The sequence below is a fragment of the Bufo bufo genome, chromosome 8, assembly GCF_905171765.1.
Source record: "Bufo bufo chromosome 8, aBufBuf1.1, whole genome shotgun sequence".
In the NCBI taxonomy this organism is placed as follows: domain Eukaryota; kingdom Metazoa; phylum Chordata; class Amphibia; order Anura; family Bufonidae; genus Bufo; species Bufo bufo.
The window spans coordinates 4125432-4142806 of NC_053396.1; the positions used below are offsets into that span (position 1 = coordinate 4125432).

At 45.7% G+C, this 17375-nt stretch overlaps 1 protein-coding gene across 2 annotated transcripts in view; it reads right to left on the reverse strand.

Moving 5' to 3' along the window:
• The window catches only part of HMCN2 (hemicentin 2), a 112111-nt gene that overhangs the window by 63843 nt on the left and 30893 nt on the right, over positions 1–17375 (reverse strand). For both annotated transcript variants that reach the window (XM_040406461.1, XM_040406462.1), the window contains exons 11-18: positions 16725–16991; positions 14534–14675; positions 13314–13441; positions 13119–13232; positions 12883–13032; positions 1414–1605; positions 1148–1243; positions 930–1057 (exon numbers count right to left, since the gene is read on the reverse strand). In XM_040406461.1, coding sequence (XP_040262395.1) covers positions 930–1057; positions 1148–1243; positions 1414–1605; positions 12883–13032; positions 13119–13232; positions 13314–13441; positions 14534–14675; positions 16725–16991 — 1217 coding nt within the window. The remainder of the gene's footprint in view (positions 1–929; positions 1058–1147; positions 1244–1413; positions 1606–12882; positions 13033–13118; positions 13233–13313; positions 13442–14533; positions 14676–16724; positions 16992–17375) is intronic.

Below are 17375 nucleotides of genomic sequence, written 5' to 3' on the forward strand. Positions count from 1 at the left end.
ATCAACACGGCGAGGGGGCGGTTTTCTGCTGCGGCTACCAGCAAGTAGACGCCCTACTTGCTGGTAGAGACCGGATTTACATATTATAAAACTTTGTTTTCTAAAGAAACGGCCGCATGAAAGTAAGTAATACCATTATATTCTCCTATATCGCGCTATAAGGAATGTAACTATCCAAAAAAAAAAAAAATGACTTTTGCGGGGTGACAGAAGCCCTTTAAGCTTTATTACATGGGACATTGTGTAGATCCAAACCACCATCTATATCAAGGTCTGGGGCGGACTGGGAATTTAAAGTGGCCCTGGAAAAAAAAAATACTAAAAAGTGGCCCCATGTTGTAGGAGGGTCCAAATTTACAGAAGGCAGGGCAACACAAATAGGCGGGGTCAGCAATACCATCCTGCAAAATATCATCTCACCAGAACTATATTGCCCCAAAAACTGTCCTTCTGTGGTGGGCATCAATAGATGCCATTTTCTGTCCTCCTCCTCTAGTTCTCTCCGATTATGGGGAAGGGGGCATAAGAGGTTAGATGTGGGCCAGAGCAGTTGAATTCAGGAGGGCATGTGGTTTGTGGCAGAGAGGAGTGCTTGAGAGTCCCTCTGGGCATTGACCCACCGGGAAATTTCCCTGTAAGGTCTATGGCCAGTCTGCCCCTGATCAAGGTCTGCATCCTAATTGGCTGCCAGACAGGATGTGGACATTGATGTGGGTGCTGGATATGATCTGACCCTGCTGTACTAGTGCTGGAAGTCAGGTATGGCCCTTCATCTAGATATGAATCAACACCAGAGTGTGAAGCTCCAATGCTGTCATTCATGCATATCTCTTGTTACTGAGCAGCAGAGTTTCCCTTTAACTGTGCAGCGTGTGGAATGTCAGGCCGGGCAGACACCAGCAATCACACCCTGGTATGAGCGTACTTACAGGTGTAGAGTCCTTCAGCCATCGCTGCACAGGAAGGGGGTTACCAGCAGTGACGGCGCAGGGCAGGGACACAGGCTCTCCTTCGAGAACAGTAATCTCAGATGGGGCCACAGCTATCTGTGGGGCCACTGTTGAATACAAAGGGGACAGTTTTATAAAAATTCTTCATTTAGGGAACAGCTGATGAACTGGCATTATAATATAGGGATTTTACTGACCGAGTCCAGTGACCGTGAGCAGGATCTCAGCCTGGATCCAACCGAAGGGGTTCCTGGCCTCACACACGTACACGCCGGTATCCTCCGGTCTAGCAACTTGAACACAGAAACATTCACATTGGCTTGGAGGCTTTGTAAGGACACCCCATTAGTACTGAAACCTCACAATCCGTGCTCATATATTTGCAATGCAATTTACAAGTAATTTTTCCACTCATTTGATAATTATTTCAATGCGCTGATGAACCAATGGTCACTCATCTTACCTTTCATGTGGACTGTGTTTGAGCCGGGGCTGTCAATGATTTCTGTGGTTCCAGAGGGCAGCACTGGGCCTTCATCTTGCCGGAGCCAGGAAACGATGGGAGAGGGGATCCCCTCAGCGCTGCAAATGAGCTGCACACTCCCCCCGACATCTACTTCTGCATCCAGAGGAAAATCCACAAACTGTGGTGGTGCTGCAAGACATGAGAGAGAAACCTGAAATTCTCCTGACAGCAAAGATTTCGCTTTTACATCCCACAACGTGATATATAACTGCTGTGATATGGTTTTAGCATTATGGAAACTGTATGGCTGCAGTAATCTAATCTCACCATTAGGTGGCGCAGCAGCGCTCTCACACACATACTGCCATCTATGACCACTCACTATGGTTTTTGCCAAACTACACATTCGGATCGGTTTACTCCTTTATTAACCCTCTGGGCTTATGAAATATAATAGCACATGTGGAACACAGGACGCAACCAATCACAGAACAGCTTACATTAGTCTTAATGCTAAACCCTGTGCTTTGATTGGTTGCTTTGGGAAACAACACATTCTATTAAGTAAATTACCTCTTAAAGTCCTTTTTTATGACATCATATTCCAGTATACCGCTGCCAACCGCTACATTTTGGGAAATATAGGATACCGCCAGCTCGCCTCGACCTGATTGGTCCTGGCTCTGCGGCAAAACAACTGTATAGATGCCATCCGCAGCCCCAGGGAGGGGCAGGAAAACTACCAAATGGGCCCCTTATTCATTTTTCATTACTTTATGCTCCAGTGTCCCGGTGACAACACTGCCTGTCGTGATCTGGGTATTCAGCCCCATCATGGGGACATTGTGTGGCTCCAATGTCCACCCTCATCAATGACCAGGAGGCAGACATTGATGTGGATGAGGCATGTAACTGCCGCAGGAGATCCACCCCCAAAATCCGCAACAACGCATTGATCAAAATCCAAGGGCTCATGCACACAAACGTATTTTTTTTCCGTGTCCATTCTGAATTTTTTGCGGACCGTATGCAGAACAGTTCATTTCAATGGGTCTGCAAAAAAAAAACGGAAGTTACTGCGTGTGCATTCCGTTTCCATATGTCCATATTTCCGTTCCGCAAAAAAATAGTACATGTCCTATTATTGTCCGCAAGGATAGGACTGTTCTATTAGGGGCGAGTTGTTCCATTCCGCAAAATACGAAATGCACACGGACGTCATCTGTATTTTTTGCGGATCCGTTTTTTGCGGACCGCAAAATACATACGGTCGTGTGCAAAAGGCCTAAATCTGCGACCAATCAGATTTTATTTGTATGCTGCAATTACAGTTTCCTAAAAGTTCTTGTTTTCCTTTGAAACAGCTTTTTGGGGGTGGGGTGGTGGGGGGTACATGGCGTCCGGGCAGATGGTAACTCATTAACCACAAGCTTTTAAGATGTTAATGGACGCGGTGATGTCACTTCTTGTCAGGGTGATGTCATTGTGTGTCCTTGTAAGGGCTGTGTTGATGGACGGACCCAATTTACCTCTCTAAAGTCTTGTCAGTTCAGTGCAATCTATTGCTCCCTGTTATCAGTCATGTCCGGCTGGTATTCTCACACAGCGCGCTGAATTTACGGCGTCTTTATTGTGGTTTTGATCAATTTCGTCTCTCTCCACTTCAAGGGAACAAAAGATGGTTTGAAAAGAATGCAAACGTAACGCAACGCCGCCCGATCCACCACCGAGATGATGACTGTGTCCCAATTTTACAGTAATTTCGCCTGCCTCATAGAGTCAGTGGCTTCATGCCCTCCATTAGCATGCTCGATGAAAATCTGAAGCAGATGGACGCTAGGGACACGGCTATATGACGTACATTGAGGCATCTGCCCAACGACGACAGGTTCCATGAAATTCATCTCAGATGCCGGGGAGTAAAGGATACGGCCTCGCCGACCGTCATACAGTGAGACTGAGCAGACGGACAGATAGACGCTGCAAACAGCAAACAGATCTCACCAGAACATATGGCAGATACAATCCTCCTGCAAAAAGCAGCTCAGGTCTGTATCTTATAGGGAGGGCTCTGGACGGAGAAGGTGGCCGCTTACCTCATTTCTCACATTGAAGGGAATGTTTATCCTCATATATAAGTCCAACAATTTGTAATATATCTTTATAGTGGTCGGAGATCCATTTTTGATACAGAGCTCCAAATCCCCTACATATTCATAGAGCCACCACTAAAGGCCTACTATATGGTACTAAATAATAACACACTATATAGTAGCCCCCCCTCCCCCAGTGGTGACTGTATAATCTGTATGTAGGGAGCTCCCTCTAGTGGTGGCTGTATAATCTGTATGTAGTGAGCTCCCTCTAGTGGTGGCTGTATAATCTGTATGTAGTGAGCTCCCTCTAGTGGTGACTGTATAATCTGTATGTAGTGAGCTCCCTCTAGTGGTGACTGTATAATCTGTATGTAGGGAGCTCCCTCTAGTGGTGGCTGTATAATCTGTATGTAGTGAGCTCCCTCTAGTGGTGACTGTATAATCTGTATGTAGTGAGCTCCCTCTAGTGGTGGCTGTATAATCTGTATGTAGTGAGCTCCTTCTAGTGGTGGCTGTATAATCTGTATGTAGTGAGCTCCCTCTAGTGGTGGCTGTATAATCTGTATGTAGTGAGCTCCCTCTAGTGGTGGCTGTATAATCTGTATGTAGTGAGCTCCCTCTAGTGGTGGCTGTATAATCTGCATGTAGTGAGCTCCCCCTAGTGGTGACTGTATAATCTGTATGTAGTGAGCTCCCCCCAGTAGTGGCTGTATAATCTGTATGTAGTGAGCTCCCCCCAGTGGTGACTGTATAACCTGTATGTAGTAAGCTCCCTCTACTGGTGACTGTATAATCTGTATATAGTGAGCTCCCTCTAGTGGTTGCTGTATAATCTGTATGTAGTGAGCTGCATCTAGAGGTGGCTGTATAATCTGTATGTAGTGAGCTCCCTCTAGTGGTGGTTGTAAAATCTGTATGTAGTGAGCTCCCTCTAGTGGTGGCTGTATAATCTGTATGTAGTGAGCTGCATCTAGAGGTGGCTGTATAATCTGTATGTAGTGAGCTCCCTCTAGTGGTGGTTGTAAAATCTGTATGTAGTGAGCTCCCTCTAGTGGTGGCTGTATAATCTGTATGTAGTGAGCTGCATCTAGAGGTGGCTGTATAATCTGTATGTAGTGAGCTCCCTCTAGTGGTGGCTGTATAATCTGTATGTAGTGAGCTCCCTCTAGTGGTGACTGTATAATCTGTATGTAGTGAGCTCCCTCTAGTGGTGGCTGTATAATCTGTATGTAGTGAGCTGCCTCTAGTGGTGGCTGTATAATCTGTATGTAGTGAGCTCCCTCTAGTGGTGGCTGTATAATCTGTATGTAGTGAGCTCCCTCTAGTGGTGACTATATATATCTGTATGTAGTAAACTCCCTCTAGTGGTGACTGTATAATCTGTATGTAGTGAGCTCCCTCTAGTGGTGGCTATATAATCTGTATGTAGTGAGCTCCCTCTAGTGGTGACTGTATAATCTGTATGTAGTGAGCTCTCTCTAGTGGTGGCTGTATAATCTGTATATAGTGAGCTCCCTCTAGTGGTGGTTGTAAAATCTGTATGTAGTGAGCTCCCTCTAGTGGTGGCTGTATAATCTGTATGTAGTGAGCTGCATCTAGAGGTGGCTGTATAATCTGTATGTAGTGAGCTCCCTCTAGTGGTGGTTGTAAAATCTGTATGTAGTGAGCTCCCTCTAGTGGTGACTGTATAATCTGTATGTAGTGAGCTCCCTCTAGTGGTGGCTGTATAATCTGTATGTAGTGAGCTCCCTCTAGTGGTGGCTGTATAATCCTTATGTAGTGAGCTCCCTCTAGTGGTGACTGTATAATCTGTATGTAGTGAACTCCCTCTAGTAGTGGATGCATGATCTGTATGTAGTGAGCTCCCTCTAGTGGTGGCTGTATAATCTGTATGTAGTGAGCTCCCTCTAGTGGTGGCTGTATAATCTGTATGTAGTAAACTCCCTCTAGTGGTGGCTGTATAATCTGTATGTAGTGAGCTCCCTCTAGTGGTGACTATATATATCTGTATGTAGTAAACTCCCTCTAGTGGTGACTGTATAATCTGTATGTAGTGAGCTCCCTCTAGTGGTGGCTGTATAATCTGTATGTAGTGAGCTCCCTCTAGTGGTGACTGTATAATCTGTATGTAGTGAGCTCCCTCTAGTGGTGGCTGTATAATCTGTATATAGTGAGCTCCCTCTAGTGGTGGCTGTATAATCTGTATATATTGAGCTCCCTCTAGTGGTGGTTGTATCATCTGTATATATTGAGCTCCCTCTAGTGGTGGGTGCAGGCCGACAGAATATTATCCTGTCTATGCATGGGGTTTGGAGCTGTGTATCAGAAACACTGCTCCAATGTCTATAAAGATTTACTGTAATCAACACAAAATGGTGGATCTAAAATTGATGTTAACCTCTGGAAAAAAAAATCACTGGATGTAATGCACTAAGGCCATTCATATATGTTCCATACAGGCAGTGCCTGGCACCATCATGGGGCCTCTGGAAGGAAAGGAGCTCAGCTCAGGGTGGACCCCATTGTCCTGAAATCTGAAGCTGCTCATAGGGTTCTTGCAGCAGCTATGGTGAGGGCAGTCACTGAGCATGCATGTGGGGGCTGATATTATACAAATATTATATGGCGGTGCCCCTCCCAGCAAGAGCTCTCAGCTCTGAACATGGGAGTCCAGATTCAGAGGACAGCCACATTTATTAATCCTATATTCCCTGACAGAATGGTATAGGACACTGTGGATGACATACATTGATCTTTAATCTGGAAATATCTCCTTACTAATGGATCTGATATACAGCGTGGGAAAAGCACAAGTGCCCCCGGGACGGCGCAGTCCCTCTGTACTGAAGGTAATGATGTGGTCGTAATGAATAGAGCGGGTAATGACTATGAGTGGTCTTTTCCTCCTGTCTGGCTTCAAAGCTTCCCCCACCCCCCTCTGAACTGCTTGAGAAGTTGGCAGCCGGGTGTTACATCGTAATCCAGTGCCGGTGCCCCCCATCATCTGCCGTCACACAAGTTTTGCTGACAACAGGCCCAGGAGTGGGGGGGGGGGGGGGATGGGGGGGGTGTTAAAGTGTTCCTTCAATTTTCCTTAATTATTTTTAGAGCAATCTCACGTCAAGAAGTGAAGGAAAGCTACAGCACTTGTATCCCGCCGCTGGTAATGTACACTACATGACTGTATTAATATACAGTACACCAGGGTCTCCAACCTGCGGACGTCCGTCTCTTGTAAATCTACGACTCCTAACATGCTATCTGACCAATGTGATCCGACCATGTAATCCGACCAATGCTATCCGACCAATGCAATCCAGCCAGTGGTACCTGACTAATATGATCTGTCCAATGCAAACTAACCAATGCCATCTGACCCATGTAATCTGTCCAATGTGATCCGACCAATGCAATCTGTCCATGTAATCCAACCAATGCTATCCGACCAATGCAATCTGACCATGTAATCTGTCCAATGCAATCTAACCAATGCCATCTGACCATGTAATCTGTCCAATGCAATCTAACCAATGCCATCTGACCCATGTAATCTGTCCAATGCCATCTGACCCATGTAATTTGTCCAATGTGATCCGACCAATGCAATCTGACCATGTAATCCGACCAATGCTATCTGACCAATGCAATCCAGCCAGTGGTACCTGACTAATATGATCTGTCCAATGCAATCTAACCAATGCCACCTGACCCATGTAATCTGTCCAATGCAATCTAACCAATGCAATCTGACAAATGTAATGTGTCCAGTGCATTGTGTCCAACGTGATACGTCCACTACAATCTGCCACCTGCAGTTATATCTATATAGCCTCTGTTCTTCCCCCAATTGCCAGGCCTGGTGCTGACAGCAGACCCCCTGGGTTCAGCTTTCAGCACAGGAGCCATTTCCCCGTGTCCCGCTCCCTCGTCTCATGTCACGCCATCACCTGGATGAGCGCACTTGTGTTTACAGGCAGCGGATCCGCTTGCTCATCTGTCAGCGCCAGAGCACAACATGCATTCCACAAAGACAAGCGCATTTATCACAGGAGGGAGTACCACATCAGAAGCCATGTGATAGTTGGGGGGCCGGTTACAGATTTTGTAGTAGAGGCCAGGAGGCTTACGTTTCGCCTCTAGCCCACGCAGTTCTCTTCCAGGTTGGCGTTTCTACTCCTTCGGTCCCTGTACACAGGAGCGGTGATTGACCAGGGGTGAAAGTGACGTTGTCCAGCTCAACGTCTGAGAACATGAGTCCGGCAGCTGGATCATGACACAGCGACCCAGGAATTTCTGGAAGAACGAACAGCAGGAGGAGGAAGAGGAAACAGGAAAGTGCAAGGATGAAGTGTGTGGAAGAGATTAGCAAGAACAAGACATGGAGAACGACCGCAACAGGAGGGCTGCAAGAAAAAGCTCCCGGGAATAAGGACCAGCCGCCCGGTAGTGGGAAATAAAAATCAGCGGCAGCGGAGGACGGTGGGAATATGATCAGAGATTTCTAAACTAATGTGAAAGAAACAATGTATCACCGAGCAGAGTTTACGTTCCATTTGGCATCCATGGTTTTGTGTCATGAGCACAGGAAGCAGCCGACAGCCTGGAAATATAATATAGAGAGAGGTTTGATCTACATAAAGAGCTAAATCACTGTTATCTTGTATTAAACCTGGATTATACTCCAGAGCTGCACTCACTATTCAGCTGGTATGTTATTGGAATTGGATTTCAGTGGGCTTGTGGGCAGACGCCTTATCTGAGCTCTTATGATGCAGGAGGGCAGTTTTTTCTGCCTTAGGCCTCATGCACACAACCGTTGTTTTGGTTCACATCCGAGCCGCAGTTTTTGCGGCTTGGACGCGGACCCATTCACTTCAATGGGGCCGCAAAAGATGCGGACAGCACTCCGTGTGCTGTCCGCATCCGTTGCTCCGTTCCGTGGTCCGCAAAAAAAATATAACCTGTCCTATTCTTGTCCATTTTGCAGACAAGAATAGGCAGTTATATCAATGGCTGTCCGTACCGTAAATTGCGGAACGCACACGGACGCCATCCGTGTTTTGTGGATCTGCAATTTGCGGACCGCAAAACACACAACGGTCGTGTGCATGAGGCCTTAGATGACTGTATGCTTCCCAGAATAAGCTCAGGGCAGACCCTGAACCAGCATGGAATACTATGAAATTACAGCTCTGATGCTGCAGCATAGCGATTTCCCTGACATCTGCAGGTGGGAAGGTCGGGAGACTTTATACAGTGTCTCAAGCTTTGATTTACCGAGATCTTATCAGGTATCAGCTCTCTGAGACTTATCTTTAAGGAAATGTGCACTTTGTAAGACAAGCTTACAGGCTCAACATCTATATATCACAATCAACAACTCTAAAAATCCTTATCTTGTTACCTACATCATGTCTTACACTTCAGTCACAGCCAGAGCTGCATTCGCAACTAAGGACCCTTTCACACGGGAGAGAATTCCATGGGTGAACGCATTGCACCCGCACTGAATCCGGACCCATTCACTTCAATGGGGCTGTGTACATGAGCGGTGATTTTCACGCATCACTTGTGTGTTGCGTGAAAATCACAGCATGCTTTATATTGTGCGTTTTTCACGCAACGCAGGCCTCATAGAAGTGAAAGGGGCTGCGTGAAAATCGCAAGCAAGTGCGGATGCGGTGCGATTTTCACGCATGGTTGCTAGGGGACGATCGGGATGGGGACCCGATCTTTATTATTTTCCCTTATAACATAGTTATAAGGGAAAATTTAGCATTCTTAATACAGAATGCTTAGTAAAATGTCCATTGAGGGGTTAAAAATAATAAATTTAACTCACCACATCCACTTGATCGCGTAGCGGATCTCCTCTTCTTTCTACTTTCTTCAGGACCTGGCTAAAGGACCTTTGATGACGTTACTGCGCCCATCACCATGGTGATGGACCATGTGATGAGCGCAGTGACGTCACCACAGGTCCTTTTCATCAAAAAAGAAAGAAGACATGCCAGGCTGAGCGTTCAAGTGGATTAAGGTGAGTTTATTAATTGTTTTTTATTTTTTAACCCCTCCATCACTATTGTACTATGCATTCTGTATTACGAATGCAATTATTTTCCCTTATAACCATGTTATAAGGGAAAATAATAAAGATCGGGTCCCCATCCCGATCGTCTCCTAACAACCGTGCGTGAAAATCGCACCGCATCCGCACTTGCTGGCGGATGTTTGTGATTTTCACGCAGCCCCATTCACTTCTATGGGGCCTGTGTTTTGTGAAAAATGCACAATATAGAGCTTGCTGCAATTTTCACGCAACGCACAAGTGATGAGTGAAAATCACCGCTCATGTGCACAGCCCCATTGAAGTGAATGGGTCCGGATTCAGTGCGGGTGCAATGCGTTCACCTCACGCATTGCACCCGCACGGAATTCTCGCCCGTGTGAAAGGGGCCTAACTGTTTACTGTGGTGTATAGGAAGAAATCAGAAACTGAACCAGCAGGAATATGTGAGATTGTGCTACCAGGAAACCAGCATCAGCACATCTACAGCCATCAGCTGAATCAAAAGACGCTGAGCAATTGACAGCAGACAAGTAGCGCCACCCCCACATCACTGGCTGCACTGTGTAAGTTATAAATCTATCAGCGGCCCTGGAAAGCTGCGGCCTGACTCCCCGGGGCTATGCTCTTCCTCTTTCATCATGCTGTTACAAGTCTTCCATTACAGGCTCTGAACCATTTTCCAGCTGTTCCTCATGGACGAGACGCAGCAATGAGACAGAAGACTCGCGCTATTGTCAGGAGGCTATTAGGACATCACACACGGATGGAGGGCGCGAGACACATTCTTTGGTGACATCACTGCCTCCTTTTATCCCCATTGTTCAATTACTGGAAGAAAACAGCCTTCAAGTAGAATGGAGGAGCAACGGACTCATAAAGTCCAACTCTCTAAAATGGAGCAAACAAGTATCTAACAGCACAGTAAGGGCGCGTTCAGACCGCGGAGTCAGAAAAAGCCGTGGTGCACTGAAGAAGGCTACTCCACGTGTGGCCGCTGCCATGGTATCAGGACAGAATCCACCGCAAGAATTAACATCAATTATTGTTAAAAACCTGCGAGAGTGTGGACCGCTGTGCAAATTCCCCACTAAATCAATGGGACGCAGTATTTGGATAGACTTCATGTCGACTTTGATGCAGAATATGAGCCGAAATGCACATGATAATTCCGCTGTATGAACATGACCTAAAGGTGCTGAAAAGATTAACGATTACATAATGAAATCTTCTGCAACTTTTCAAAACACTTTGTGTTTCCATTTCTAACTATTTTCAAGATCTCTGCTTGCTGTCAGTGAATGGGAACATTTATTGCTAATATTCAGAGGCTGAAATCCTGTACAGACCTGATACTTCTCACAGCTGCTGGTCTATTACAACTGTATCCAGTCTGGACAATCCTCTGTGAGCTGAATGAATCGGCAGAATGAATCTCCCTCCTGCCCTAATAGTTTGTAACAATGTATCAGTGCAGGTAAGGAAGTGCAGGCTGATTAGCTCGCAGAAGATTGTCTAGACTGGATACGACTGCAGCAAACCCTCATCTGTGAGAAGAAGCTTTAGGCCTCATGCTGTGTATAGTCAGCTGTATAAGCCCCCTACACCACGTGTGCTGCTGTACCATGCGGACAATAACCGCGGGGCAATGCTTCTGGGGTGGAGCAGCTCCACACCTACAGAATCTGGAGGAACATGGCAGAATTGGCATTCCTTCCAGAATCAGTATGGACGATCTCTGTACAAACTGGAGGATGATCCCATGCACATCTATGAGATTCTTATTGCGAATTGTACAAAACAGAATAATACGGAAGCGTGGAAGCGGTCTTTGTTCCTTATGGTGACAAGAATGTTGCCTTTCACTAACAGCAAGCAGAAATCTCGAAAAAGGCACAGAAGCATATTTGAATGTTACTGAACTTGATATTATAGGATGATACACTTTATATAAAGGGCGAGCTCTGGTTAGAAATGATTGTTTCATCTCCCTGATTAATGGCCCAGACGAGAATCGTGAGCGGGCCAGCAATCTCCGGATCTCCAGCTGTTCTGAAACTACAACTCCCAGCATGCTGCATTCACTTCTATGGGCGTTTTGAGTACAGCTAGGCAAGCATGCATGCTGGGAGTTGTAGTTTCACAACAGCTGGACTGTCAGGGGTTGCTGACGCCTTGCCTAGGGTGTGTATTAAGAAGACAAATGTGTAGGGCTTTTGTTTCAGTTACCATCCACATTGCTCAGGTTAAAGGGTCACAAGCAGAACCTTGTAATTATCTTCAGACAAATCTTTCAAAAAGGCACCAGCAGTTTAATAGCAGTGCAGGGTCCCGGGCCTGAACGCACTCAATGCACCCTGAGGGGAGCAAGAAGTCGGAAATTTGCTGGCAGCTTAGAGAGAGGCAGCAGTGCTAGGAAATACGCCATGGAAGAAAGCCGGCGGAGAAATAAAAATTAGTCTCTATTCAGGGATGGAGGCAACTTCCACTTCAAGGATCTTATTCCTCCTCGCTCGGAGAACAGGGCGCCAATGCAGGCAGGTCCTGATCCCTCTATACTCCTTGTTCTGTACAAGGGAGCCGGGGATATTACATAGATGAGCGGCACAAAGCAGCGTCCGCTGCTGCAGAAACTCAACGCTTAAGATACTTCACATAAATCGTATTTAATGAGGATTGCGGCGCTGATCAGATCTGCCACCAACATGCCTCTTGAGTGCATTTACATGCAATAAAAAAAAAAAATGCATGTGGATTTTCAAGTCTAGGCAGAAAAAAATCATCACCAAGAAGAATGAGCATGTTATTCTTCTTCCAGATACCATATGGAAAAGCCATGGGGCCAATCCTTGTGCAAATCTGTGATAGAAATCCTATTGGATCCTCGTGTAAATATACATCAAATTGGTCATAGGCATGTCAAAAAAATGTGAACATATCCTTACTCTGATACATTGTAAATACACCGTAGCTGTTTGAGCAGGACAAGGTCTAGATGGTATTTTCATTCACAGGCAGCCAGCAGAGATCTTGACAATGTAAAGCAATAGAACCACAATGGTCCACATTCACTAAGCAGTTTTGGGCATAAAATGTGGCCAAAAAAAGTCACAAATCAGGACAAGTGGTAAATTTGTAGGGTACTGCGAATATTCGTGTTATTCTCAAAAGGTGAAAAGTGACTGGATAAGTGGGCGTGGCCTTTAAGACATGGGCGTGGCCTCCAAACTAAAGACAATTTTAATAAGAATAAACACTGAAAATAGCGCAAAGTTACGCCTTCTCATAACCAATCTCACTTACTTCCCACTTCCACTTTAATGACATCTGATGATGACCCTGCATCATTGGAAGCGACACAGGTGTACTCCCCGGCATCCTCGGCTGTCACCTCCTGAAGAGTCAGCGTCCCACCATATGAGCCACTGACAGGACCTTTAACTTCCTTGTCACCTGAGGAGGCAGCACAATAATTCTGTTATTAGAGACCTCTCAGCTGTCACCACAGTAATATGATGTACGAGACAGCGAGCGCTCACCCTTGTACCATGCGACCAGCGGCTGAGGCAGACCTTCAGTCCCACACTCCAGCACGGCGTCCTCCCCGATGGCCACTTGTATTGTAGATTTTACAGCAGTCGCTGTAGGGCGTTCTGTCAAGCAGACACAGGGGTTAACTGCACCACTCTCATGATGTCCGCTCATCGCAACGGACAAGACATCAAAACGCTTACCGCTGTACGTCAGGGTTAATGACTGCTCATCTGTCCCTAAGGCATTAGAAGCTATACAGCTGTAGTTCCCAGAATCCTCTTGGCTCGGGTCCTTAATCAGCAGGATGTTACCGTTAATGATCGTATGTCTGGTTTTAGAGATGAAATTTTGTGTCAGATGCTGGATTCATTCATGGGGTATTTGCTGTGTAATCTATAAGTGCTGCAGGTTTTAGATTTGGAATATCATTATAAGGCTAAATGCACACAAACGTATTTTGTTTCTGTGTCCGTTTTTTTTGTGGATAGGATGCGGACCCATTCATTTTAATGGATCCGCAAAAAATGCGGACACCACGCCGTGTGCTGTACGCATCAGTATGTCCATTCCGTAGCCCCGCAAAAAAAATAGAACGTGTCCTATTTTTGTCCGTTTTAGGCATTGTTACAATGGATCCACAAAAAAAAACGGATGGTACCCGTTTCTTTTTGCGGATCCGCAATTTGCAGACCGCAAAACATATTTGTTCGTGTGCATGTAGCCTAAGGGCTCGTTCACACGACCGTTGGTGTCCCGTTCCAGTATTGCGGACGCATTTGCAGATCCGCAATACACGGGCACCATTCCGTTGTCATTCTGCATCACGGATGCGGACGCATTCATTTCAATGGGTCCGCAAATCCGGAGATGCGGAACGGAAGCATGGAACGGAACACTACGGAGTGCTTTCTGGGGTTCCAGTCCATGCCTCCGCACCACAAAAAGAGAGAATATGCTCTATCTTTTTCTGGAACGGAGGGATCGCGGACCCATTCAAGTGAATGGGTCTGCAATCCCCATGCGCCTGCCCCACGGAATGTGCCCGTGCATTGCAGACCGCAATTTGCGGTCCATAGCACGGGCACGGGCTTCACACGGTCTTGTGAACGAATTTGTGAATTTCACATTACAGTGCATTGCAAAACGCGCAAAAGCAATTCTGCAGCAAAAGAAAGCAAGCAGAATTTACGTTAAATGCAGATTTTGTAGATCGTTTTGACACCATGTGTAAATTCACCTGTAAAATCCTGCCCAGGCAATAACATCTATATATATTAAGAAGGACATCTCCACCCAAAATGCTTCTGCACCTCCATGTGGAGACACCCCGCCGCGTGAAGCTTGGCCTTGCACAATATGTATTATGAGCACCCCATCACCATACTCCCACCGGTGCCTGACACTCTTCTGCGACACTTACTTGCCGTAATTGTTCAGGAAGATGTCCCCATGTTTCCAAGATATTTGGGGCTCAGGGAACCCAGAAACATCGCAGCGAATCCTGACTTCTCCTCCATAAGACAACTGAGTGGAGCTTGATTCAATCTGTATATGGGGAGGCTCTGGAGGACAAAGACAGATTCAACCAAATGCAATCGATTTTCTATGGTGACACAATGCGGCAAGAACACTGGGGAAGATTTACTAAGCAGAATGCACCAGAATTCTCTTCAAAAATATGGGGCACATTTATTATATGTTTTAGACATGCATTTAAGTTTCAGTGTAAAGATAATGGGGCCTGGCGAAAAAGAGATGTAAGAGATTTGTGCCAAATTTACTTAAGACGTGCACTATGTTGTAAGCACAAAATTTTGGAGTAAATGTAGTGAGTGTTTCCATTCAGTGACAAGCAAGCAACAAACTTAAACAGAAAGACTTATGTTTACTAAGCAGTTTACACCATAGTGTTTTAAGCAGATTTGCACAAATTTTCATGCAAATTTCATGTTTGGAATTATAGACCGTCTCAAATGAGCCATATTTATTAAGTAGAGTGCATCTATTAATAAATCCATCTTTTTCTTAAATTGGTTACATCTGCTGTCTGCCCTGATAACTGCATGCATGTTACTCCTTATAGCCAGGCAAAAAGTTGCAAAATAAACAGCAAGCATAGGTTCAGCACCGTGTTACAAGCACACTTAGAAAATGTGAGTCCAGACGTACTCAAAAGAAGCAGAACTTTTCATTCCACAATGAAAAAGACCTTTAATTAAAATAAAGTTGCATTACATTTACTGCCAACCTAAGGGTGCATACACATATTCTGGTCAAATTGTGTTTCACGCCATGATTAAATGTTGCCGTTTTGCTTGGAGGTAATCATTACAATAAACTTGGTTGTACTGTGTGAATACACCCCAACAGGTTCAATGATCCTAAGACCTTAGCGTGTCTTTTGCAGCCTCTCTGACTAGTAATTTTAAAAGCTTAATCTTTATTATTCACTTCTTAAAAGGACATATAAATCTTGGGAACTAACTTAAAATTCCTCAGGGAGATCAGGGTTTGGGATCCATCTCCTTTTTATTGTATATTGCGTGTTATTTATTCAGATTGAAACTGTCAGGGCGGTATAGCAGTTCGCCCCTCGAGTCTCTTAACTCTGCGATTATACTGTATCTCACACTATCTAAATGTAAATTCCCACTTAGGGGTCCCTACCTCTAATTCCCTGAACTAAAATCGAATCCTGCATCCCTACATGTTTCGCCATATATTTCGGCGTCTTCAGGGGATGACGTGCAGGTTTAGCTTGGGGGGGGGGGGGATGGGCGGTAAATGGGCTTTAAACCCTCGGTTTCTGCGGGCGGGACTTGTTCGTCCAATCACGGTATGTTCTACAGATGATGGACTCCATTCCGACCAATCCAGTCTCAAGTATAGGCGCTCTCTTACCTCGTCATTCGGCCCATACTGGTGACATCATCGAGGTATATGCAATACCTCGATGATGTCACCAGTATGGGCCGAATGACGAGGTAAGAGAGCGCCTATACTTGAGAATGGATTGGTCGGAATGGAGTCCATCATCTGTAGAACATACCGTGATTGGACGAACAAGTCCCGCCCGCAGAAACCGAGGGTTTAAAGCCCATTTACCGCCCATCCCCCCCCCCCCCCCAAGCTAAACCTGCACGTCATCCCCTGAAGACGCCGAAATATATGGCGAAACATGTAGGGATGCAGGATTCGATTTTAGTTCAGGGAATTAGAGGTAGGGACCCCTAAGTGGGAATTTACATTTAGATAGTGTGAGATACAGTATAATCGCAGAGTTAAGAAACTCGAGGGGCGACCTGCTATACCGCCCTGACAGTTTCAATCTGAACAAATAACACGCAATATACAATAAAAAGGAGATGGATCCCAAACCCTGATCTCCCTGAGGAATTTTAAGTTAGTTCCCAAGATTTATATGTCCTTTTAAGAAGTGAATAATAAAGATTAAGCTTTTAAAATTACTAGTCAGAGAGGCTGCAAAAGACACGCTAAGGTCTTAGGATCATTGAACCGTATAGCATATAAAATATAGCGTCGCAGCCTCCTGAGGGATCCTTTGTATGTTGAATGAATGCACCCTAACAGTCTCAATGACAGGAGATTACCTTGGACAGCAAGCCAAACGCTGGCAATGGTGGAGCCATGGTTGTTCCTGGCAGTGCACTGGTAATGCCCTGCATCACCAGGCTGCACATTCTGAATCTGTAAGGATGAGTTTGGCAGGATCCATAACCGTCCTTCTTTCAGTGCTTTTCCATGGTGCTGCCAGGTGAGGTTGAAACGGACATCTCCAAGGATCTGGCAGGAGAGGACTGCCAAGTCACCGACTGACACTGTGATGTTAGGGTGGAGCGAGATCGTTGGAGGGGGATCTGCAGTTAAAAACATTGAGAAATACCAGTAACGTAAACTACCCGTAATCAACCTATGAAATATAATATAGACCTTACAGCTAAATATATTTAGTCCTCTTTATAGTATACTAGCCGAAGGACACGGCTTCTCATGGGTATATTTCATCTATTCCATTTAATGTTTGTGTGTGTCGTTAAAAGATATCGACAGTATCCCCCATAACAGTAACCTCTACAGCACCCCGCCCCTTTAACAGTGACCTCCACAGTCCCCCACCCCTTAACACTGACCCCCCACAGTGCCCCGCCACTTTAAAATGGGACCTCCACAGCAGCCCATCTACTTAACTTTGACCTTCACAGCAGCCCGCCCCTTTAACAGTGAGTTTCACAGCACCCCAC